We start from the raw sequence: 18,636 nt of genomic DNA, 5'->3' as shown, positions 1-18,636 counted from the left end.
CTGATGTGTATTCGTTTCAATGTAAGAGAGTAGGATTTTCCGAAGTCCCAGTGTTCGGTTCTTAACCCCCCACCCCCACCCCATTCCCCCAGGACTCAGGTACGCCAGCAGTCCCCAGCCTCATAAATCCCTGCCAGCACAGTGTCGTCCGCTCTGGTTCATCATGCTCATTAAACCGTTTCTGCCCTAGGATTTGAAACCTAGCAACATCGTAGTAAAATCAGACTGCACACTTAAGATCCTTGACTTTGGCCTGGCCCGGACAGCATGCACCAACTTCATGATGACGCCGTACGTGGTGACACGCTATTACCGGGCACCCGAAGTCATCCTGGGCATGGGCTACAAAGAGAATGGTGAGTGCGGGCGGCACGTGACTGCTGGTCACCACCAGCCTTGTCCCGGGAGCCAGAGAAAGCACGACGCGGGGGCTGCGTTACACACAGGTCATCACGGCCCAAAATAAGTGATCTCCCATCTCTACGGGCAGAAATCACCCACTATTACAAATTCCTTTTCAAAATGAGTATCTGTGAACATCTGTCAAAGTATGACATACTTATTATAGGGAAGTCTGCAAACCTGTAAGAGCAGTGGTGCCCAAGACCTCCCCGGCCCACCTCCGGTCTCAACCCCCAAAGGAAGCCCCTACCTCATTTCCAGCACCAGAGCTTACTTTTACTTATTGGGGAACTTGGTATAAATGGAATCATACATGTTCTCTGTTGTGTAAAATTGTTTTTTTAACATAAAAACTTAACTTACTCTAGCAATGTCACAGCTCTTTGTAACTTAGCTCTTGACAAATTTGTCAAAAAGAACTCAATCACATTTCCTTGCTAAGAGTCTGGAAGTTTGCACCAGCCCTTGGGCAGTGAGCTGTGCTTCAGGTTTCTGGATGCTCTGTAAGCAGTGCTCCGACTCTGAGAGATGAGGGCACAGCACTGTGGGGCCCTGCCGGCCCCTCCTGCCCTGCCTCCACCCACACCGAACAGCCCTCTGCTGGACCAGCTGAGGCCTGGGGCTCCCAGGGCCCCACGGAAGAGGGGGAAAGGCCAGAAGCCGGGGCACCTCTGGCGGCTCCTCACCTGGCCCCAGACGAGCAGGCTGCCCCTGTGAGGTCCCACTGCCACGGCAGTTTAGCAAGGACCATTCAGGGGGTGTCGTGTCCCTATGCTACAAAAGTTCCCATCGACAAACTGGGTCTGTCTCTGTTGGGGGGGGGTTGAGAAAGATGCCTTGGAGGTCTCCGGCTGGTTTTAATCACCTGGTGTTTGGTAGTGGACATCTGGTCTGTCGGGTGCATCATGGCAGAAATGGTCCTCCATAAAGTCCTGTTCCCAGGAAGAGACTGTATCCTTCACAGGGGGAGACCCAGCTCCGGCCACGGGGCTGGGGGTGGGGATGGGGGGCACGTGGCCCACAGACAGCTTTGCGGGGACACCTGCCTCTTCTTTCCGGGGTTTTGTTTGCTTCTCAAGCTGGGAAGTACAGGAATCCTTGGCTCCAAAGCCCAGATTGCTGCAAACTGAAAGCCAGAGGAGAGGCCAGCAATCATTCACACCGTGTAACAAGCTCACCCTTAGCCAGCAATTTATTTTTCCATATTTGTGTGTTTAGTACACTGTTAGAACTCCTTTTCCTCACCTTTGTTTTGTTCATGGCACTTTATAATTTTGTCATTTCATTTTATTTTCAGTTGATATCTGGTCAGTGGGGTGCATCATGGGAGAGCTGGTGAAAGGTTGTGTGATATTCCAAGGCACTGATCGTATCCTTCCCGGGACCTTCCCGGCCATGCTTTCCATAACGCCAAAGGTGGCAGGCGCTCCAAAGGAAAATGTCATTCTAGACTGTGTTCTAGGAGGTCTTTACTGTGTTTGTTAAATTAGTGTCGCAAACCAAATGGTTCAACTTTATGTTTTCTTTTTTACTTAATTACCTTGTAATGATTTTATTGAAGCTTAGAGTTCAGTTAAACCGATAATATTAGGTCTTTTATCAAAAATAGCTTAGAAATTTATTTACTCTTTGACAGATGTATTCTGATATTTACGTGAAAATACCGTTTATTTAGTTCATTCAGTTAACTTAACAAGGAAGGTTGCTATCTAAATTTAATTAGGCCAGTACCCTTGTGTCATTTAAATAGCGTACCATTTTCTTAGTTATCAGTATGGATTAAAATATTTTCCCCCCAAAGGAGGAACTGAAGCACACTACAGAAGACCGAAGTGAAAGAGAGTAAAAGGGAAAGTTTGTGAGGAACAGTGTATGTTAATTTTCTTGCTGTTACTCTGCTGACATTTTGTAGAAATTTTTAAAAGAGCCATCTAGAAGGTTCTTTTATGACACACCTGGAGAAGTTTTAATAAATATAGAATGCCAGAGATTAACTCATACTGTGGTTAGCAAATCGCATTAATGACATCAAGCAATAGTTATAATAGCTTTCTTTCTTCATATTCCTTCATCTTTAATATTTTTTACTCTAACATGGGTCTTCACATATTCCCTTTTTCATTTGTGTTCTAACCACTTACGATTTTCGTTAGTCCTTGATTTTGTTTTTTCGCTATGAAAGCTTAAAGTGGTCTCTGTCCATTGACAGGTTGATGGTTAATTTTAAAGGAAATCGAGCTTTGTAGTCAGTGTCTTGTATGTATTTTATTAAAGTTGCTTTTGTTTTTTTTATCATTTTATAAGGGTGATTTTCTTGTACTATTAAGTTCTTTACAGCACAAACATGAAGTGAAAAGATTTTGTTCCTGTCATTTTATTTGCCTTCCTTGACATTTTTCACATCACGGATTTTATGTGAAGTTAAATACAGCATTTTATTTTGTTCTAATAAGTTTTCCAGCAGTTTTCCATAGCCTTTCCTTTGATTTGCTTGTTCCAAACTATAAACAAGGAGGACTTTATTCTGAAAAACAGACTCAGTTTAAAAAGGAAAAGTTGATATATTCTGAAGATAAATGATTTAGAACTATCTACATAACATTTCATTTGTCTCAATTCTTATTCATTTTATGCCTTTCCTTTTTTTTAATTAACTAAGAAATGTTTTCTTCGGAAAGTACAAAAATGAAAACTCTGCATAGTTTTTGGAGCACAATTAAGTAATTTAAAAGACCTACTTTACATATTAACATCTTGCAGTGTCAGTAATTAATAGTTTTCTATATAAGGCTACCTCATGTCATTCTCCAAAATACACACCGAGATTAACATCATTCTCTGAGGACAGTTTTGTCCACCCCTTCAAACGTTAGATTAAAAATTGCTAGGATGGAAAAGGATTCTGGAAAGCAGACCGCAGTTCTCTGAGCTTTGCTTTCGGATGCATGACCTGGGACAGAACAGGAGCGCCTGTCCCCATGGTGGCCCACGAGAGAGAGCTTCGGCCAGACTGGGTTGGGTGCACGTGGCTGTGCATCCCGGACACGTCAGGGCCTCTCTGAGCCTTGGTTCCTCTTGGCTGCAATGAGAGGCCCGTGGTAGCTAAGGCAGAGCGCACGCACAGTCCCGGAAGGTCAGCCAGGCTTGCTGGGATGGTCTTCTCCTTTCCCGCCACCGTTTAGTCTACAAAAACACCCCTTTATCACGAACACACTAGACCTTTATTGAGCGCCCGCTGTTTCTAGGCCCCTGTCTGACTCCCACTGGGAATGCTGGTTCCAGCTACTCGCCGGAGCCGGACTGTCAGGGGCCAGAGCGCAGCAGGGGGCTGTTCCCGCTGTTCCGGTGGGAGCGGAGGAGTGAGGGAAGAGAACACACTAGGGACTCGATGGCCAGGGCACCTCTCCCAGGCAGGCTTGCAGACGGCCAACATTCTGGAACAACAGCGTTGTCTTCTTTGTTCTTCGTAATGTCTTCTGCCGCCTGGACTTTTTCATCGTGATGTAATTACATTTTTCTGAGACAAACCTCGATTAGATTTTTCAAAAACTTTTAAAAGCTGCTTTTTAAACATTGCTGCTTACATGACTTTTTTTCTGGCCTACATTCTCTTATCTATTGTTTACAGTTTCAGAATCCCTCTCCAGTTCAGTATTCCAAGACCCCTGTGAACAGGCAAAGCTGGTATTTTCTGCCTTTAACAAATGAGGCAGTTGAGACCCAAGGGAGACTGACTGCCCAGCACCTGACGTGTGTCTGGTGCACAGTGGAGTCTGGAACCCGGGTCATATACTTCGAAAGGAAATAAAATGCGTCCAGTCCTGCAGTGATGGGCATGGTCAGTGCCAAGTAAAACAGAGGGACCTCCCAAAGCTGTCAGCCTAAGCTCGGTTACAGGAAGGCATGTGGTCCCCTGAGGGAGGACAGTGCTTGGGCTCAGAAACCCCTGGCTCACTTGCCGCTGTCCACCGCAGACTGAGGACTCAGATCTGTCTACTGCAGGGAGCTTTCAAATCTGAGTAGCCTTGATATGAAAATTGATTTCGGTCGCCTGAGTAATAATATTTATCTAATTCCATCCTTAATCACTTCTGTCATAAGGGTTCTTCAGTTACAAGATTAACTGTATTTTTATCTAGAAGGGGAAGGCATACATTCCTTAGTGTTTTGGTTTAATAAACTGTGAGCAGAGTTTATAAAGGAGGAGGGTTTCTAAAAGTAGGGTCAACTTTGGAGACCCCAACCGCCATATGAATATTATTTCAGAACACCTCAGCAGCCCCAGTGGGACGGCCTAGTTAATTACCTGTCAGTAGGTAGGACTAGGATCTCAGTGTTCCTCTGAATGATGGTACTCCGTGTAACGTGACTGTAAGCCCCTTCAGTTGTATTTTCCTCAAGAGACTCCTTAGATATTGATCAGTGGAATAAAGTCATTGAGCAGCTAGGAACGCCATCTGCGGATTTTATGAAGAAACTTCAGCCGACCGTGAGGAATTATGTAGAAAACAGACCAAAGTACCCCGGAATCAAGTTTGAAGAACTCTTCCCAGATTGGATATTCCCATCAGAATCTGAACGAGACAAAATAAAAAGTAAGATGCTCTTTCCTCCCCCTTCCCCCCCCCGCCCCAATATCTTTTCTCTTAATCTGGGGACCACTTTCACGTTTTCGGGTTTGCATTCTGATAACTATGAACATTAGGAGACAAAATAGTTGAAACCCTCAGATAAAGTTATTTACAGGCTAGAATAAAGGCTTGGTGGAGAGAAGGCGTAAAAGACCCAAAAGTTCTGTCCTCGATAAAATGGCCTCACTGAAGCCTTTGGTCCAAATAAAAAGGTTTGCGTCAGTCTGAAGGACCCTGATGTTAATTACAACAGTTGGAATTCACACAGTTTTCAGGTATAAGGAACACTTGAATTAAGATTCTAGCCCAACTGAAGAGTCAGAAACCGTATTACAGCTCGATTTAAAAAGCTCCTCCCTCACACCCTCCAGTGCCCACCTCTAAAAATGTGATTTAAGGAGAAGAATCAATTTCTCTCCGCCTCAGGGCAAACTGTGCCTCATTCGGAAAAACCCCATGTCTCCGTTGCCCATTCACATGAGCTTTAATTGCTGAAACCTAGGTGAGCGTTGTATTTGACTGAATTACTGAGCTTGTTAGGTTTTTTCCTAACAGCTGATCTCAGGATTTTTTAAGTGTCTGTTGCCAACATTCTATACAGGTTGACAGAGCAGAGGTACCTGTGAAGTGTTCTCTAGGGTGCAAATGTGAGATTATCTATATGGCTTAAAAGGTCTGCTCTATTTTCATTTGATGGGATATCAGGAAAAAAAACAGCCATGTCTCATGCCTGCACTCCGGGCAGTGCCGCCCTTCGCTCTGATCCTGGGCCCTCCCTGGTGGGCCCTCCTCAGCCTCTGATCAGCCTGTGTCCCCCTGGTCCCTTTCCACAGGCCCTGCCACCCCTCCTCTCCTCCAAGATCCAGAGGCAAGAAACCACATTTGAAAACCTGATTTGTAGTGAAAGTGGCTACTTGGCTTATTTTTCCAGAAAAAGGCTCAATTGATCATGAACCGATTACACATCCCTCAAAGATAATACATCCCTGGTCTCTCTGTACTGTCACATTTTCTTTAGATGATTTCCTGTGTCTGCACATTGGTTTATTCATCTAATGCTTGTTTCCACCCCAGCAAGTCAAGCCAGAGACCTGTTATCGAACATGTTAGTGATAGACCCCGACAAGCGCATCTCCGTGGACGAGGCTCTGCGTCACCCTTACATCACCGTTTGGTATGACCCTGCCGAAGCAGAAGCGGTAAGCACCTGTTTCCGAAAGTCCTGCGTGTAAAGGCAGGGCTGCGCACCTCCTCGGGGCCCCGTCTGTTGGTCCAGAGTGGCCACACAAGGATAGCAAGTTGTGGATTTCAAAGGACCCCTGAATACAAAACGGCCTACGGTTGTCTGGGACCTGGGTCCCCTTGGGGACACTTGCTGCTGGGGCTGCAGCTCGGTGTGGCTCGGGAGCAAACATGCTTCTGCCGTGGCGACACTGTTCCTTGATGCAGATGCTCTTGTGCAGTGTGGTAACGTCACGTTACTGTGATCACTGCTCTGTGCCCTGTGCGCCTTGCTTAGAGCACCTTCTCAAGGCCATCCCATCAGAGGGGCCAAGAACCCCGTTGAAAATCACGGGTTTCTTCAACCTCCCCCCGAGGCGCCTGCCTGGGGAGTCCCGCTTCCGGGTTTGGTGCCCAGGTGCGGTTTCCCTCAGCGGCCCTGGCGTGGGCGCGCTCCGGCTGCGAGCCAGGTTACCACCTAGTGGCGGGCTCGCCTTATGCCGCCGTAGAGCGTGCTTTTATGACTTGGCCTGTGGATTTAACCACCACGCTAAACACTGTTCTGTGTGAAAGGAATCCCAGTTACAAACGTGATCTTTAAGCAGGTTTTTGGGACAGCCCTGCGTGAGTTGGGGATTGGGTTCGGAGGCTCTACCACAAAGCACTGTGAACCTGAGCTCTATTCCATACCGTCCGGATTCCCTAGCCCATCCCTTGTGTGGGGTGGGTATCCGGAAAGCAGCCCATGATTGTCGCTTTTATAGTTCCACTCGGGCAGATGTCATTAGGGTGTTTTGAGGTCATGAAATTCATTTTTGCCCTAATTATTTTGTTTCCGAAACTGATGTAACATCACGCTCACAAGGAAGTCTCTAGGAAGCCACATATTGCATGAAAGTCACATGATAAATAGATTAGAATCTTCACGGTGATTTTGTGGTCTTCATGCCTCATTCCTTTTTTAACCATTGACTTTAGCTGTGACTTAATTTTCAGCCACCACCTCAGATTTATGATGCCCAGTTGGAAGAAAGAGAGCATGCCATCGAGGAGTGGAAAGGTAAGGGCGGACTTCGCCCCTTACTCGTGCATGTCTTCAAGTCCTGTTAAGGGGGGTGCTTTTCACTCATTGCAGAAGCCTTCCCAGGGCAGGAGCAGAGACCCTCTTGGCCCATCTCTTGCCCCTCCCTAGTAGAGAAGGAACTTGAAGATAACAGAAGTAGAGAGGAGTGCATACAAACCACATCCCATTTGCTTCCACAGACTTTAAGATTGACCAAACAACCCACAGCAAACTCAGCCAGTAATCAGGAGGTTGAAATAACAGTTTTTCATTAAAAAGCAGAATCAGGGGTCATTGAGAAAGAACCCTGGTCAGTGCAGGTCAGAAGTAGCAACGGCAGGTCTGGCCCAGGCAGATTATGTCTGCTTTCCCCAGGACATCCGGATGTCATGACCGTCATGAGCACTCACGTGGCCACGCTGTGTGGCCAAGAGTGGGCTCATGGGCCTCAGGAAATGCTTGCCATGTGCACATCTTGGTTCACAAATACCAAACTTGTATGAACCCCTAATGCATCTTTAGCAAGTCGTTAGCCTTTCTCGCCAGTGAGGATGGAGGAGACTGAAGTTGAAGCCAAGAAATGACTGAGGAATTTGGATTAATTTCTGGCCAGTCTGGAGGGGCTTCTGGCCCGCATATGGATACTGGTTTCATTTGGAGAATCCTAAGTAATGATGGAGAGAAACATGTGCAAACAGTATGAAAGCGTCCAATTCTTTAAAATGCGCTGTGAGAGCCACTTTGCCAGCCCCCTACCCCTCGTAAAACCCCCATGTGGATTTACAACTGCCTGTGTTTTGGTCTGTTTTAACAGTTGGGTTGAAAAGATGTAACGGATCAGCAAAGTGTGGATGGTGTGGCCTAGGTAGGCTGTTAGTGAATCAACCATGTATCACAACTAAAAGCAAGACACCACAGTGTCCTTGGAGGGGTTTCAGTTGATTTGGAAGCAGGGTTCAGAGATGCAGAGAAACTGATGGGGCCTTTTAACTTGCATCTGTGTTTGAAGAGCTGATTTACAAAGAAGTACTGGACTGGGAAGAAAGAAGCAAGAACGGTGTTGTGAAAGATCAGCCTTCAGGTTAGTGATTGCTTTAATAGTTGATGTTTTCCTTTTCCCTGTGCAACTTTCCCAAATGTCAGTGGTGCATTAAATGCCAGCTCAACCAGCCCTGGATCTGGAAGCTCCTTGTATGAGGTGGTCTTCCTGTCTGGGTTTGTCTTGGCGGTGACAACTCACATGTTACTGACGCGCCAGGCGCCACGCTAACTGCACGTGGACAGTCTCATCTCGTACTTGGAACTGCTGCTCTCAGCTCCACTTATAGATGAGGGCATTGAATTTAAAACTTTTCCAGTGTTTTAATTTAATGAGTGCCTGGGTGGCTCAGTTAAGCGTCCAACTTCAGCTCAGGTCATGATCTCACAGTTGAGGTGTTCAAACCCTGCATGGGGCTCTGTGCTGGCAGCTCCGAGCCTGGAGCCTGCTTCAGATTCTGTGTGTCCCTCTCTCTCTGCCCGTCCCCTGCTCATGATCTGTCTCTCTCTGTCCCTCAAAAATAATTAAATGTTGAAAAACAAAACAAAACAAAATTAATTTTAAAAAACAACAACAAAAAAACATTTCTAATGTGCCTGACCCTCTTCATTCTGGCCCCACCCAGTTAAAAAAGAAAATCAGTGCAAATCTAAGTAAAATGAAATTTGGTTTTCTTTTGAGAAAAACTGTTCATATAATTCTCCCCTGTTTCTACTTAGTCTGCCTAGTGGTAGATTCATTGTACGACTGCTGGAGACATCGTGGTGTTAATTTAGGTCCACAGGATCCCACCTGCTTCCTAAATGAAACCCTTCAGTTAGATTTACTTCCTCACCTCGCACACATACCCCTCCTCGCAGAGCATGCCTGCGCATGCACACATGGAGAAGTACAGATTGCACTGCTTACTTTCTCTTGAATTTTACATTCGGCGTGATGTATGCACCAAGCATCTAGAGATTATGTAACGTCTGCACAGATTTAGGTGCTCGTGGTTAACTAAGCACAAAGTTCACATTGCGAGCACTGACCTCTGAGAGCGTGGATGTTTTATTTTTGCTCAAACCAGACTGAAATATGGATGGGAGGAAATAGGATAGTTCCATATACCTTAAAAAATCAAAATGCTGATTTTCCAGATGTATAAAACAAAATGAACAAGAGGCCCCTAAATATTTCCCTTTGTTTTGTTTTGTTTGTATACAGTCTTTGTTTCTGCTAACAGATGTTTTTATTATGAAAGAATTCTTTAGAGGTTGCTGCTTTTTCCCCTGGACAGTGTCGATGGACACTTGAACCCTCTGGGCCTCGGCGCCTTTCTGTGCCTGGTGGTTGTAGGATAAGTTCAGCAGTTTTTCTATTAAAATCTTTTTTAAAGCAGCAGGTATCTAAAAAAATTTTCTTAATGTTTATTTATTTTGGGGTGAAGGGGAGAGGCAGAGAGAAGGAGAGATATAGAGCCCGAAGCAGGCTCCAGGCTCCAAGCCGTCAGCACAGAGCCTGACACGGGGCCTGAACTCACAAACCGCGAGACCATGACCTGGGCTGAAGTCGGACACTTAACTGACTGAGCCGCCCAGGGGCCCCTAAAGCAGCAGGTATCGTTCAAGATGATTACACACACGCACACACGTGGTGCTCTGCCCCGGGAAGAAAGGAGAAGGTTGCAGGTGGGCCAGGGAGCCGCCAGAGCGCGGAGCTGAGGCGCGGCCTGACGTCCCACTGCCGGAGCCCGCAGCAGTGTCGTGCCTCAGATTTTATTATATTTGGTTTTCTTAGCACAGATGCACCAGTAAGTAGCAACGCCACTCCTTCCGAGTCGTCCTCCATCAACGACATCTCCTCCATGTCCACCGAGCAGACGCTGGCCTCAGACACAGACAGCAGCCTCGACGCCTCGACGGGACCCCTGGAAGGCTGCCGATGATAAGTTACGAGACGCAAAGCTTGTCATCAGTGAAGGAACTCTCGCTTCCACGGGCCTGAGATGCTTGGGGGGGTTGATGGAACCAAATAGAAAAAACTCCATGTTCTGCATGTAAGAAACGCGATGCCTTGCCCCTACTCAGTTCTAATAGGATTGCCTGCCTAGATTATAAACTGAAGCAGATCCTGTCTGAAGGAAACAAGTACAAGCCACACTCTTAGAGATTATGTTCAAGGTCATTTCAGGTGAGCAATTAGAATAGGTGATTTTTTTTTAAGTTGTACGGTAATAGTGGTGACAGTTTCTCATCCTCAGTAACTGTTGGGACTTCTATGCATGTGACCACATGTGCTTGCTCGGACTTGCCATCTAGCACTTTGGAAATCAGTATCTAAATGCCAAATAATCCTCCAGGTAGTGCTGCTTCTCGAATGATCTCTTAATCCTCTGAAGTAATTTGGTGTCTGTCCAGAAAAAATAGATTTGTGTGTATTAATTGGCCACCATCATATTATCATATCTTACCTTCTTTTATGGTATGATTTATTCTATCTTTTGTATTTGAGAAGGAATATAATTAAATCTATTTAATAAATAAAACATACAACTTTTCTTAAATTTGTCATGTTTTGGGCTGAGAATTATCACTGCTAAAACCAAGACACTCTTAGGGATGCTTTGTTTTCTCTAAATTGTCTTAGTCTGGGGTAACCGTGCATTCAGCTTTATTGCATGATAAAATGTTAAGTTTTGTCTGCTGAGGACATACACACCTTTAAAATCCTGTCTACCCTCGCCCCTTTCTCCTGGTCTTCTGGACTTACTAATTTAAAATGCTCCTAAAACTCCGCCTTCTTTATCAGGCACCTAACACTCCACTTCGATGACATGAGGACCAACAGATCCTTGAATCCATTAGCGGCGAGGGCAGAATTTTATGAAACGGTCACTGAAGGCGGCCGCAGCCGCCCCCTGAGGGCTCGCTGCGCCCGAGGCTGCGCAGGGCCCTCGCTTGCCTTCCGGCCTCGAGGCAAGGTGCGCCATCTTCCCAGGCTGCGCTTCCTGTTTCCGATCTAACGTTTTTGCTCGATTTTCCTTCTTTACTGCAAGGAACCACATTAAATGCCCCCCGCCCCTTGGGTCTGTCTTGGGAAGGACAGTGACTCAGAAGGCCTGTGTGGTGGTGGCGGTTTATGGCCCCGCCCCTCGGGTCTGTTTTAGGAAGCACGGTGACTCAGAAGGCCTGTGTGGGGGTGGTGGTGTCCACATTTCCTTTTCCTGAGAGAAACCCACGCATTTTCTGGGAAAAACTCACGGAGATATGGAGGAAGCACCCTCGAGAGTAGAGATTAACTATTGAGTCTTTTCTGATTTAAAACTGCTCACCTGAAATTGATGCTTTCAGACTTTCTGGTGTGAGAATCATTCAGAGTTCACTAACATACTGAGTATTGAAGTGTCACTGCAGAAATGGAGTTACAGTGGTCACATTGTGGCCACCTGTGCTCATGACGCTTGTCCCTTGAGCTTATTGTGTTACAGATTCGTATCTTGTGTTTCACTATCGCGGAAACTATGGACTGGGTCAACATTCTATAGAATGTGTTCTGAGGAGGAGCTTTGATGAGAAAGTCTATTATAAATATTACTGAAAATAGACAACTCTGCTTGCACTGGTTGTGTATCTTATTCGTTGGTCTTATCACTGGAAACTGGAACCCTTGACAAAAAACATCATATTGAAGTAAGAGAGAGTTTTATATTGGGAGGTTTAGACACACTCAGGTACAAGACAGAAATACTGACTCGGACTGAAGCGGAGACGCCTGTTACGTGGCTTAGGCTGGCTCTGGTTTCGGAGGCCTGACAGTATAGTGACGAAGGTATCATCGCACACATACCAACATCTCACAACGGCCTTCCACTAACGTGCATTCTTCAGAAAGACTTTACTGAATCTATCTTTAAATAGAAAAGAAAGAAAGAGGAGAACCTTTGCAATGTATTCTCTGCCCTAGGCTGACGTGAACCGGCCCGGGGACGCCGCGGGGACATTCAGCTCCTGCCCGCTGGGCGCCGTTTGTGAGCGGAGCTGGCGCCCCCCCAGACCGGCTTCCTGCTCACTCTTCCCTCCGTGCGTTCACGGGGGAGCCGCGTGGGGGTGGACGGGTTTGCTGCCGAGCCCACCTTCCACCAGGCAGCAGCGAGGGGCCCGGGCCAGGCCACAGGGCTGCAGACAGCAGAGCTCCACAGAAATACCTCACCCCGCTGCAGGGTCCTCCCTCCTGAGCCGAGACGCGACGCTGATGGTGTGAAACCGCTCTCTGTGGGTGAACGCTGACGTTAGGTAAAGAACTAAAACGTGCTCAACTTTCTCATCTTTTCTATTTTATTTTTGTAATTTATATTGTACACAACCCTGGAAGTAAACTATTTTGGACACATATTTTTATAAACCAGGTAATTTATTATTAGCCTGGAATTTGGACTCAGTTTATTTTATTTGTTGGCTTAGTTTTCAGTCAAAAGGGAAATGACTGCCTCCCCCTCTGTCGGGTCTTGACCTCGAGAGCAGGTAGAGCTATCAGAGTAGGAGGACATTGTGGAAACGCGGACTGCTCAGTGTGGATTGGTTGTGGTCGTGAAAACGGAAGTGAGGCTCTGGTTTTCTCTCCTGGACACAGAACTCAGAGCCTCAGTGCTGGAAGGAGAAAACCCTTGGCGCGGCCCCTCGCCGACACCCCTGGACGGGATCCCGGTTTAATCCAGATTCGATACTGTGTGAGTCTCCTAATGATGTACGAGTTTGTCTGGTTGATTTCTAATGTACTCAGCTGGTGTTTCATACTGGTAGTAACTAGAGGTGTGACCTTTCAGACTGCGTATCTCAAGAGTAACATTGCCTAATATTTTATAATAAAATATATTATGTGTGTTTTGATTGGTGAAAATAATACAGATACATTTTAAAAGACAAGTGTATAGCATGTCCAATTTTTGTGTGTTTTCAAGTGACAATTGACTATGTTTCTACATCACCATCTCCGATTACAGGTTTAACATGAACATGGTCAATGTCGGAGTATCGTCATTTCCAGCAACATTAGCAAATAGTTTAATTTTTTTTATTTAGTTTTTTTTTTTTTGAGAGAGAAAGAGAGCATGAGTAGGGGCGGGACAGAGGCAAAGAGGGAGACACAGGATCCGAAGCAGCTCCAGGCTCTGAGCTGTCAGCACAGAGCCCGACACAGGGCTCAAACTCGGGATCATGACCTGAGCCAAAGTCGGAGGCCCAACCTACTGAGCCACCCGGTGTCCCAGCAAATATTTTTAACTGAAAATCAAAAACATGTCTTGGACTTCTCTCCTTGAAGATATTCTGCAAATTTCTGGACCTCAGTTTTCAAAACGAGCAAGTACAAAATCGAGTATTCCCAGTATTGGTGTAATTGTTTTTCTCACAAGGCATGGCCAGGAGAATCCAATCATCAGTCTTTCCTCGTATTACTTAAAATTTGATTACTTAAAACCCTCGCATTACTTAAAATCGTTAGTGGTGTGGTGCGCTTGTGGTTTTGTGCACGGATGAACCACCTCAATTTTGCTTCTGTAGAAAGCACTTTAAGATGGTCACGACTGTAAACCACAGGGCTAGAAGTGCCCTTCATGGCTCGCTTTCTTCTCTCTTGCTTTTTAAGAGGGTTAGAATCAGGGCATGGGGGGCTCCATCAGTTAAGCATCCGACTCTCGGTTTCTGCTCAGGTCATGATCTCCCAGTTTGTGAGTTCGAGCCCCATGTCGGGCTCTGCACAGCCAGCTCGGAGCCTTCTTGGGATTCTTTCTCCCTCTGTGTCTGCCTCTCTCCTGCTTTCTCTCTCTCTCTCTCTCTCTCTCTCTCTCTCTCTCTCTCTCTCTCTCAAAAATAAACAAAGAAAGAGTTTTAGATAAAAATATTAAAAAGGGGTAGAATCATTCCAGATAGATGAGTAGCAGCCTTATTTTGAAAGCTCTCTAGAGAAGGAAAACATGCCCCCTGATATGGGCCTGGGTTCCATCTCTCTAGCATACCCCTTTCAGCACAGAAGGTGCTAAAATACTTCTTAGTTACTGACTGAAATGGTGACTGTAGGGAGCTGGGGCTTTTTGGTAGGGGGAGGGTAATCCTTCAGAACAACCTAATGTCCTGAAGATTCTGTGGCGCATGAATTTAAGCGTCAGTTACCTTTGGCGATAGGCAGTCACTCAGTACTTTGTTTTTTATCAGGAGAACTGGTAACAAACTGACAGAGCGGGCAGTCATGTCTTGCTGAGACCATGCGCGACCAGGATTTAGGAGGGACGTGCCCATCATGGCCATCAGGAACTTGTCATTCACCATGTCCTCAAGGCCCTTGGCCACAGGCTCCTTCACAGTTAGAAAGACCAAGGCTTTGGGGGCCCGGGGTCCTTGTGAGCAAGGGTGTTTGCCACTACTCTTTCTCTGCTGGTTCTGCTGGTGCTTCTTTTTTTTTTTTTAAGTTATTTATTTAGAGGTAGTGTGTGTGTGTGTGTACATGAGCAGGGGAGGGGCAGAGAGGGGGAGAGAGAGAGAAACCCAAGTAGGCTCTGTGCTGTCAGTGCAGAGCCTGACGCGGGGCTTCAACCCCATGAATCATGAGACCGTGACCTGAGCTGAAATCAAGAGTCAGACGCTTAGCCAGCGGAGCCACCCACGCACCCCTGTCTGCTGGCGCTTCGAGGTTCTCTAACAGCCCCGAGGCTGCGGCCCTCGGAGGAGAGGCACCAGGGGAGCAGGAGACAGCGCGGAACCTCCACGCACTGCCTGATGTTCGGCAGGTGCAGAACCCGGGCTGCTGTTATTCACAAGCCCCTTTGGTGGACTGAGGCAGACGGGGCCCCTCTCCCAAGAAAAATGCCGTGAGCACAGCATCCTGCCACGTTTTCCGAGGGGTGCCGCCTCTGGTGGGTAACCGTGTTAAGAGCCCCATTCCCGGAACAATTTCTAGATGCTTCGTGTCCATCGAGGGAAGCAGAGGCTCCTACTGGCCCTGACACTTGCACGGGGGGGGGGGGGACGTGGGATGTAACCAGGGCCATCCTCACCCCGAGCCCCAGAACTAGTCGGTAGACCTTACTTGATGTCAAAAAGAGAATATGAGGGTCCAGGTCCAGTGAAATGGGTCTTTTCTATTCCTTCAATGTGGAACTTAAGTGCAAGATTGAAAGGTGCAACAGGTTTATAATACAGACTTTGTGGAGACATAGATAAAATTAAATCCATCTCTTCATTTTAAAGAAGTTTGTGCTGAGCTTTGAAATAAACTCTGAACTTGCACTTCAATCCCTACTTTATTTTTTTATGTTTATTTTTGAAAGACTGGTGTGCGTGTGCGCACGCGAGAGCAGGGGAGGGGCAGAGAGAGGGGAACAGGGAATCCAAAGCAGTCTCTGTGCTGACAGCAGTGAGCCTGATCCAGGGCTTGAACTCACAAACAGTGAGATCATGACCTGAGCTGAAGTCAGACGCTCAGCCGACTGAGCCACCCAGGCGCCCCTTAAATCCCTACTTTTAAACTGCGATTCTCCAGTAGTATTTCCTCCCCTTCTCCCAAAACATCCCTGTGACCTTCTTAGAATCTTTATAACCATGCTTTAAACTGCATCCCATTCATTCACTTGGCTTTCATAAAACATGAAGATGGATGGAGAGGCAACACCGCATTCACGGCCGGAATCCACCCGAGAAGGCTGCCCAGCCTGTGCTCAGATGGCTTCAGAGAAGGAAAGGGCCCCCTCCTGCCCATTTTTTGTAGTTTTCACCATTAGAAAGTCCTTCCTTAAACAGAACCACACCCTGGCTCCCAAGCTTCCACCCCCAGACCCCAGGCCTTCCCCTCGGGTGAAACAGGGTGTCTGATCCATCCCATGAGACAGGATTTATTGCATTAGACGAAAGAGTAAGCTTGAACCCAAAGTTCGTCCATCCCTCTCACACTGAAAAGGCCCCCAGAGCCTCACCAACTTGGTTCACCCTGCAAATATGGGCCCTGAAGGGAACATAATATTCCCCGATGCAGGGAAGCCGAGTGCTCTGCACACAGGGCCTCCCCAGCTAATTACCACATCAACAGCCGAGTCACACCCTACACCTGTAATCCGTCAGAACCGTGGGGTTTTGTGATGTTACACTTCATCCAGGTTCTGTCATCCTTCCTAAGGGTTCTCTCTGCCAGCTTGTGACCTCTGTCAGTTTTATGAGCATGAACGGGCCTTCTGAAAATTCATCCAAGTGGTGATTAACAGCCAGGTCACAGAGAGGGACCCACGTGGCCAGCGCTTCGTCACCTCCTGGAGTGGGGAGAGGGGTCAGCTCAACAGCAATGGCGTGCAGCCCGTGCGGAGTGTTATCTTGCCATGCGGTCGGGAAGAAGGCTCTTGATGGACACCACACGGAAATCACGAAGGCACTTAGCAGCTCTGACCTGCTTCCTAGTCACGTTTCAGGAAGAGAAATCAGGTTGTCACCAGGTGCCGGTGCTCCGAATTTATTCTTTAGTTTTCTCCCGGGCAGCGAGTGCCAGCCTCCCCTTCTATATCTACATTCATGATGTCCTGTGGCCACTTAGAAAACACGGCCAGTTGTCCCCAGGTCAGTGAGCAGGGGAGGGGAGGGTAACACGCCATGGCCTTATTTTGTTTCCGGGTGAATGAAGGCGTGATGTGTTTGGAAGTCTGTAACTGTGATTCCGAGGGGGGTCTGCTGACGACATTTCTCTGTGGGGCAGAGCCGGGCTCAAGCCGTGTGTGTGGGGGGAAGGGGCGCCTCAGAGCTTTAGCGCCTTGAGAAACCTGCCTCTTCTGACGCTTCGCCTGTGTGCTTGCTTTTCCAACTAAGAATATTCATGATACTCTGTTTTTATCTGATTTTAATCCAGCCTGGAGCTCCTTACAGACTCTAAGAGGTACAAGTGGCCAGCTCTCCGTGTCACAGTAGATCTCTTCCGTATTTTTAAGCAGTCAGTTGTCAGACCAAAGATGCTGTAAGATGGGGTGCCTGGAAGTGTCTGACTTCTGCTCAGGTCATGATCTCACGGACCGTGAGTTCAAGCCCTGCATGGGACTCTGCTGTCAGCGCAGGGCCTGCCTCATTAGGATCCTCTGTCTCTCTGCCTCTCCTCTGTTCATGCTCTCTCTCTCTCAAAAATAAATAAACATAATTTTTTAAAAGAAGCTGTAAGAAATATTTGAGCAGCAACACTCAACTGTACCTGTTTATTCTCACATCTTCTCAGAGGTGGTGGCTCCCTCACTGGATGTGCTAGGGGACCAGCACGGCCTGCCCCTGCCCTCACCCTCTCCTGCACCCTGCTCTCTGCAGGACCCTCACTCCTACAGGAATCTCTGTGCTGTGTATCTCTCCCTCCGTCCATCTCCTCCAGGTCCCACCTTCAGCTCAGCCATGTTAGAGAGAGTGAGCTCAGCACCCGGCATCACCCTTGATGGCTCCCCTTTGCACCAGAAATCAAGAACATTCTATAGTCCCTTTCTCCACCTCCTCTCCTGCCATCTGCTCCCTATTTTTAAAAATGCAAAATATATATGTTCCATGTATATATATATATGTATATATATATATATGTGTTAGAAAATATAATGAAGAATGAGAAACTAGGGGCACCTGGAGGGCTCAGCCAGTGAAGCATCCGCCTCTTGGTTTTGGCTCAGGTCGTGGTCTCAGGGTTTCGTGCGTTTGAGCCCTGAGTCAGGCTCTGTGCTGACAGCGTGGAGCCTGCTGGGGATCCTCTCTCTCTGCCCCTCCCCCAAGTATGCGCTTTCTCTCTCAAAATACAGAAATAAAATTAACAAGAAAGAAGAATGAGAAACTACCTCATTCCCCCCTTCAGAGATGACCATGGTTAATAACCTTATTTGTGTATTTTTCACATAGTTTTCTGTGGACATATGAACATCTAGATGGTTTTTGTTTTTGTTTGGGGGATGTTTTGGTTTTGGTTTTTTGCCCAAATGAGGTCATGCCATATGTGCTCTTAATAACCTGCATTCTTCATTTACCATCTCCAACCTTCCGCATCTGTAGGTTCTCATCTGGCCTGATAGCTAGGCCTCGGGGTTTCCCCAGTGTCCTCAAAGGCTGTTCCCGGTGTACCCAGCCAGGACCCCATCCAAGGCCTTGCTTTCCTGGTGCCTCATTACTGGTTGTCACATCCTTAAGCATCTTGTAATTCCCAGGGACCCCTCGGTGGCTCAGACAATTAAGCATCTGACTCTTGGTTTCAGCTCAGGTCATGATCTTATGGTTCATGAGTTCCAGCCCTGTGTTCGTCTCTGCACT

General features: G+C 47.1%; 1 protein-coding gene across 5 annotated transcripts in view; it reads left to right on the top strand.

Moving 5' to 3' along the window:
* The window catches only part of MAPK9 (mitogen-activated protein kinase 9), a 40,541-nt gene extending 27,281 nt beyond the window's left edge, over positions 1–13,260 (top strand). For 2 of the 5 annotated variants that reach the window (XM_029941668.1, XM_029941672.1), the window contains 7 exons: positions 191–356; positions 1,700–1,771; positions 4,815–4,997; positions 6,108–6,232; positions 7,251–7,314; positions 8,327–8,398; positions 10,141–13,260. In XM_029941668.1, coding sequence (XP_029797528.1) covers positions 191–356; positions 1,700–1,771; positions 4,815–4,997; positions 6,108–6,232; positions 7,251–7,314; positions 8,327–8,398; positions 10,141–10,283 — 825 coding nt within the window. In that variant the 3' untranslated portion in view covers positions 10,284–13,260. The other 3 variants (XM_029941669.1, XM_029941671.1, XM_029941670.1) reach the window with 3 other exon arrangements.
* Positions 13,261–18,636: the final 5,376 nt, after the last annotated feature.

The sequence above is a fragment of the Suricata suricatta genome, chromosome 6, assembly GCF_006229205.1.
Source record: "Suricata suricatta isolate VVHF042 chromosome 6, meerkat_22Aug2017_6uvM2_HiC, whole genome shotgun sequence".
NCBI classification, from domain to species: Eukaryota; Metazoa; Chordata; class Mammalia; order Carnivora; family Herpestidae; genus Suricata; species Suricata suricatta.
The sequence above is the reverse complement of the archived record's forward strand: the minus strand, read 5'-3'. Positions and strand labels throughout refer to the sequence as shown.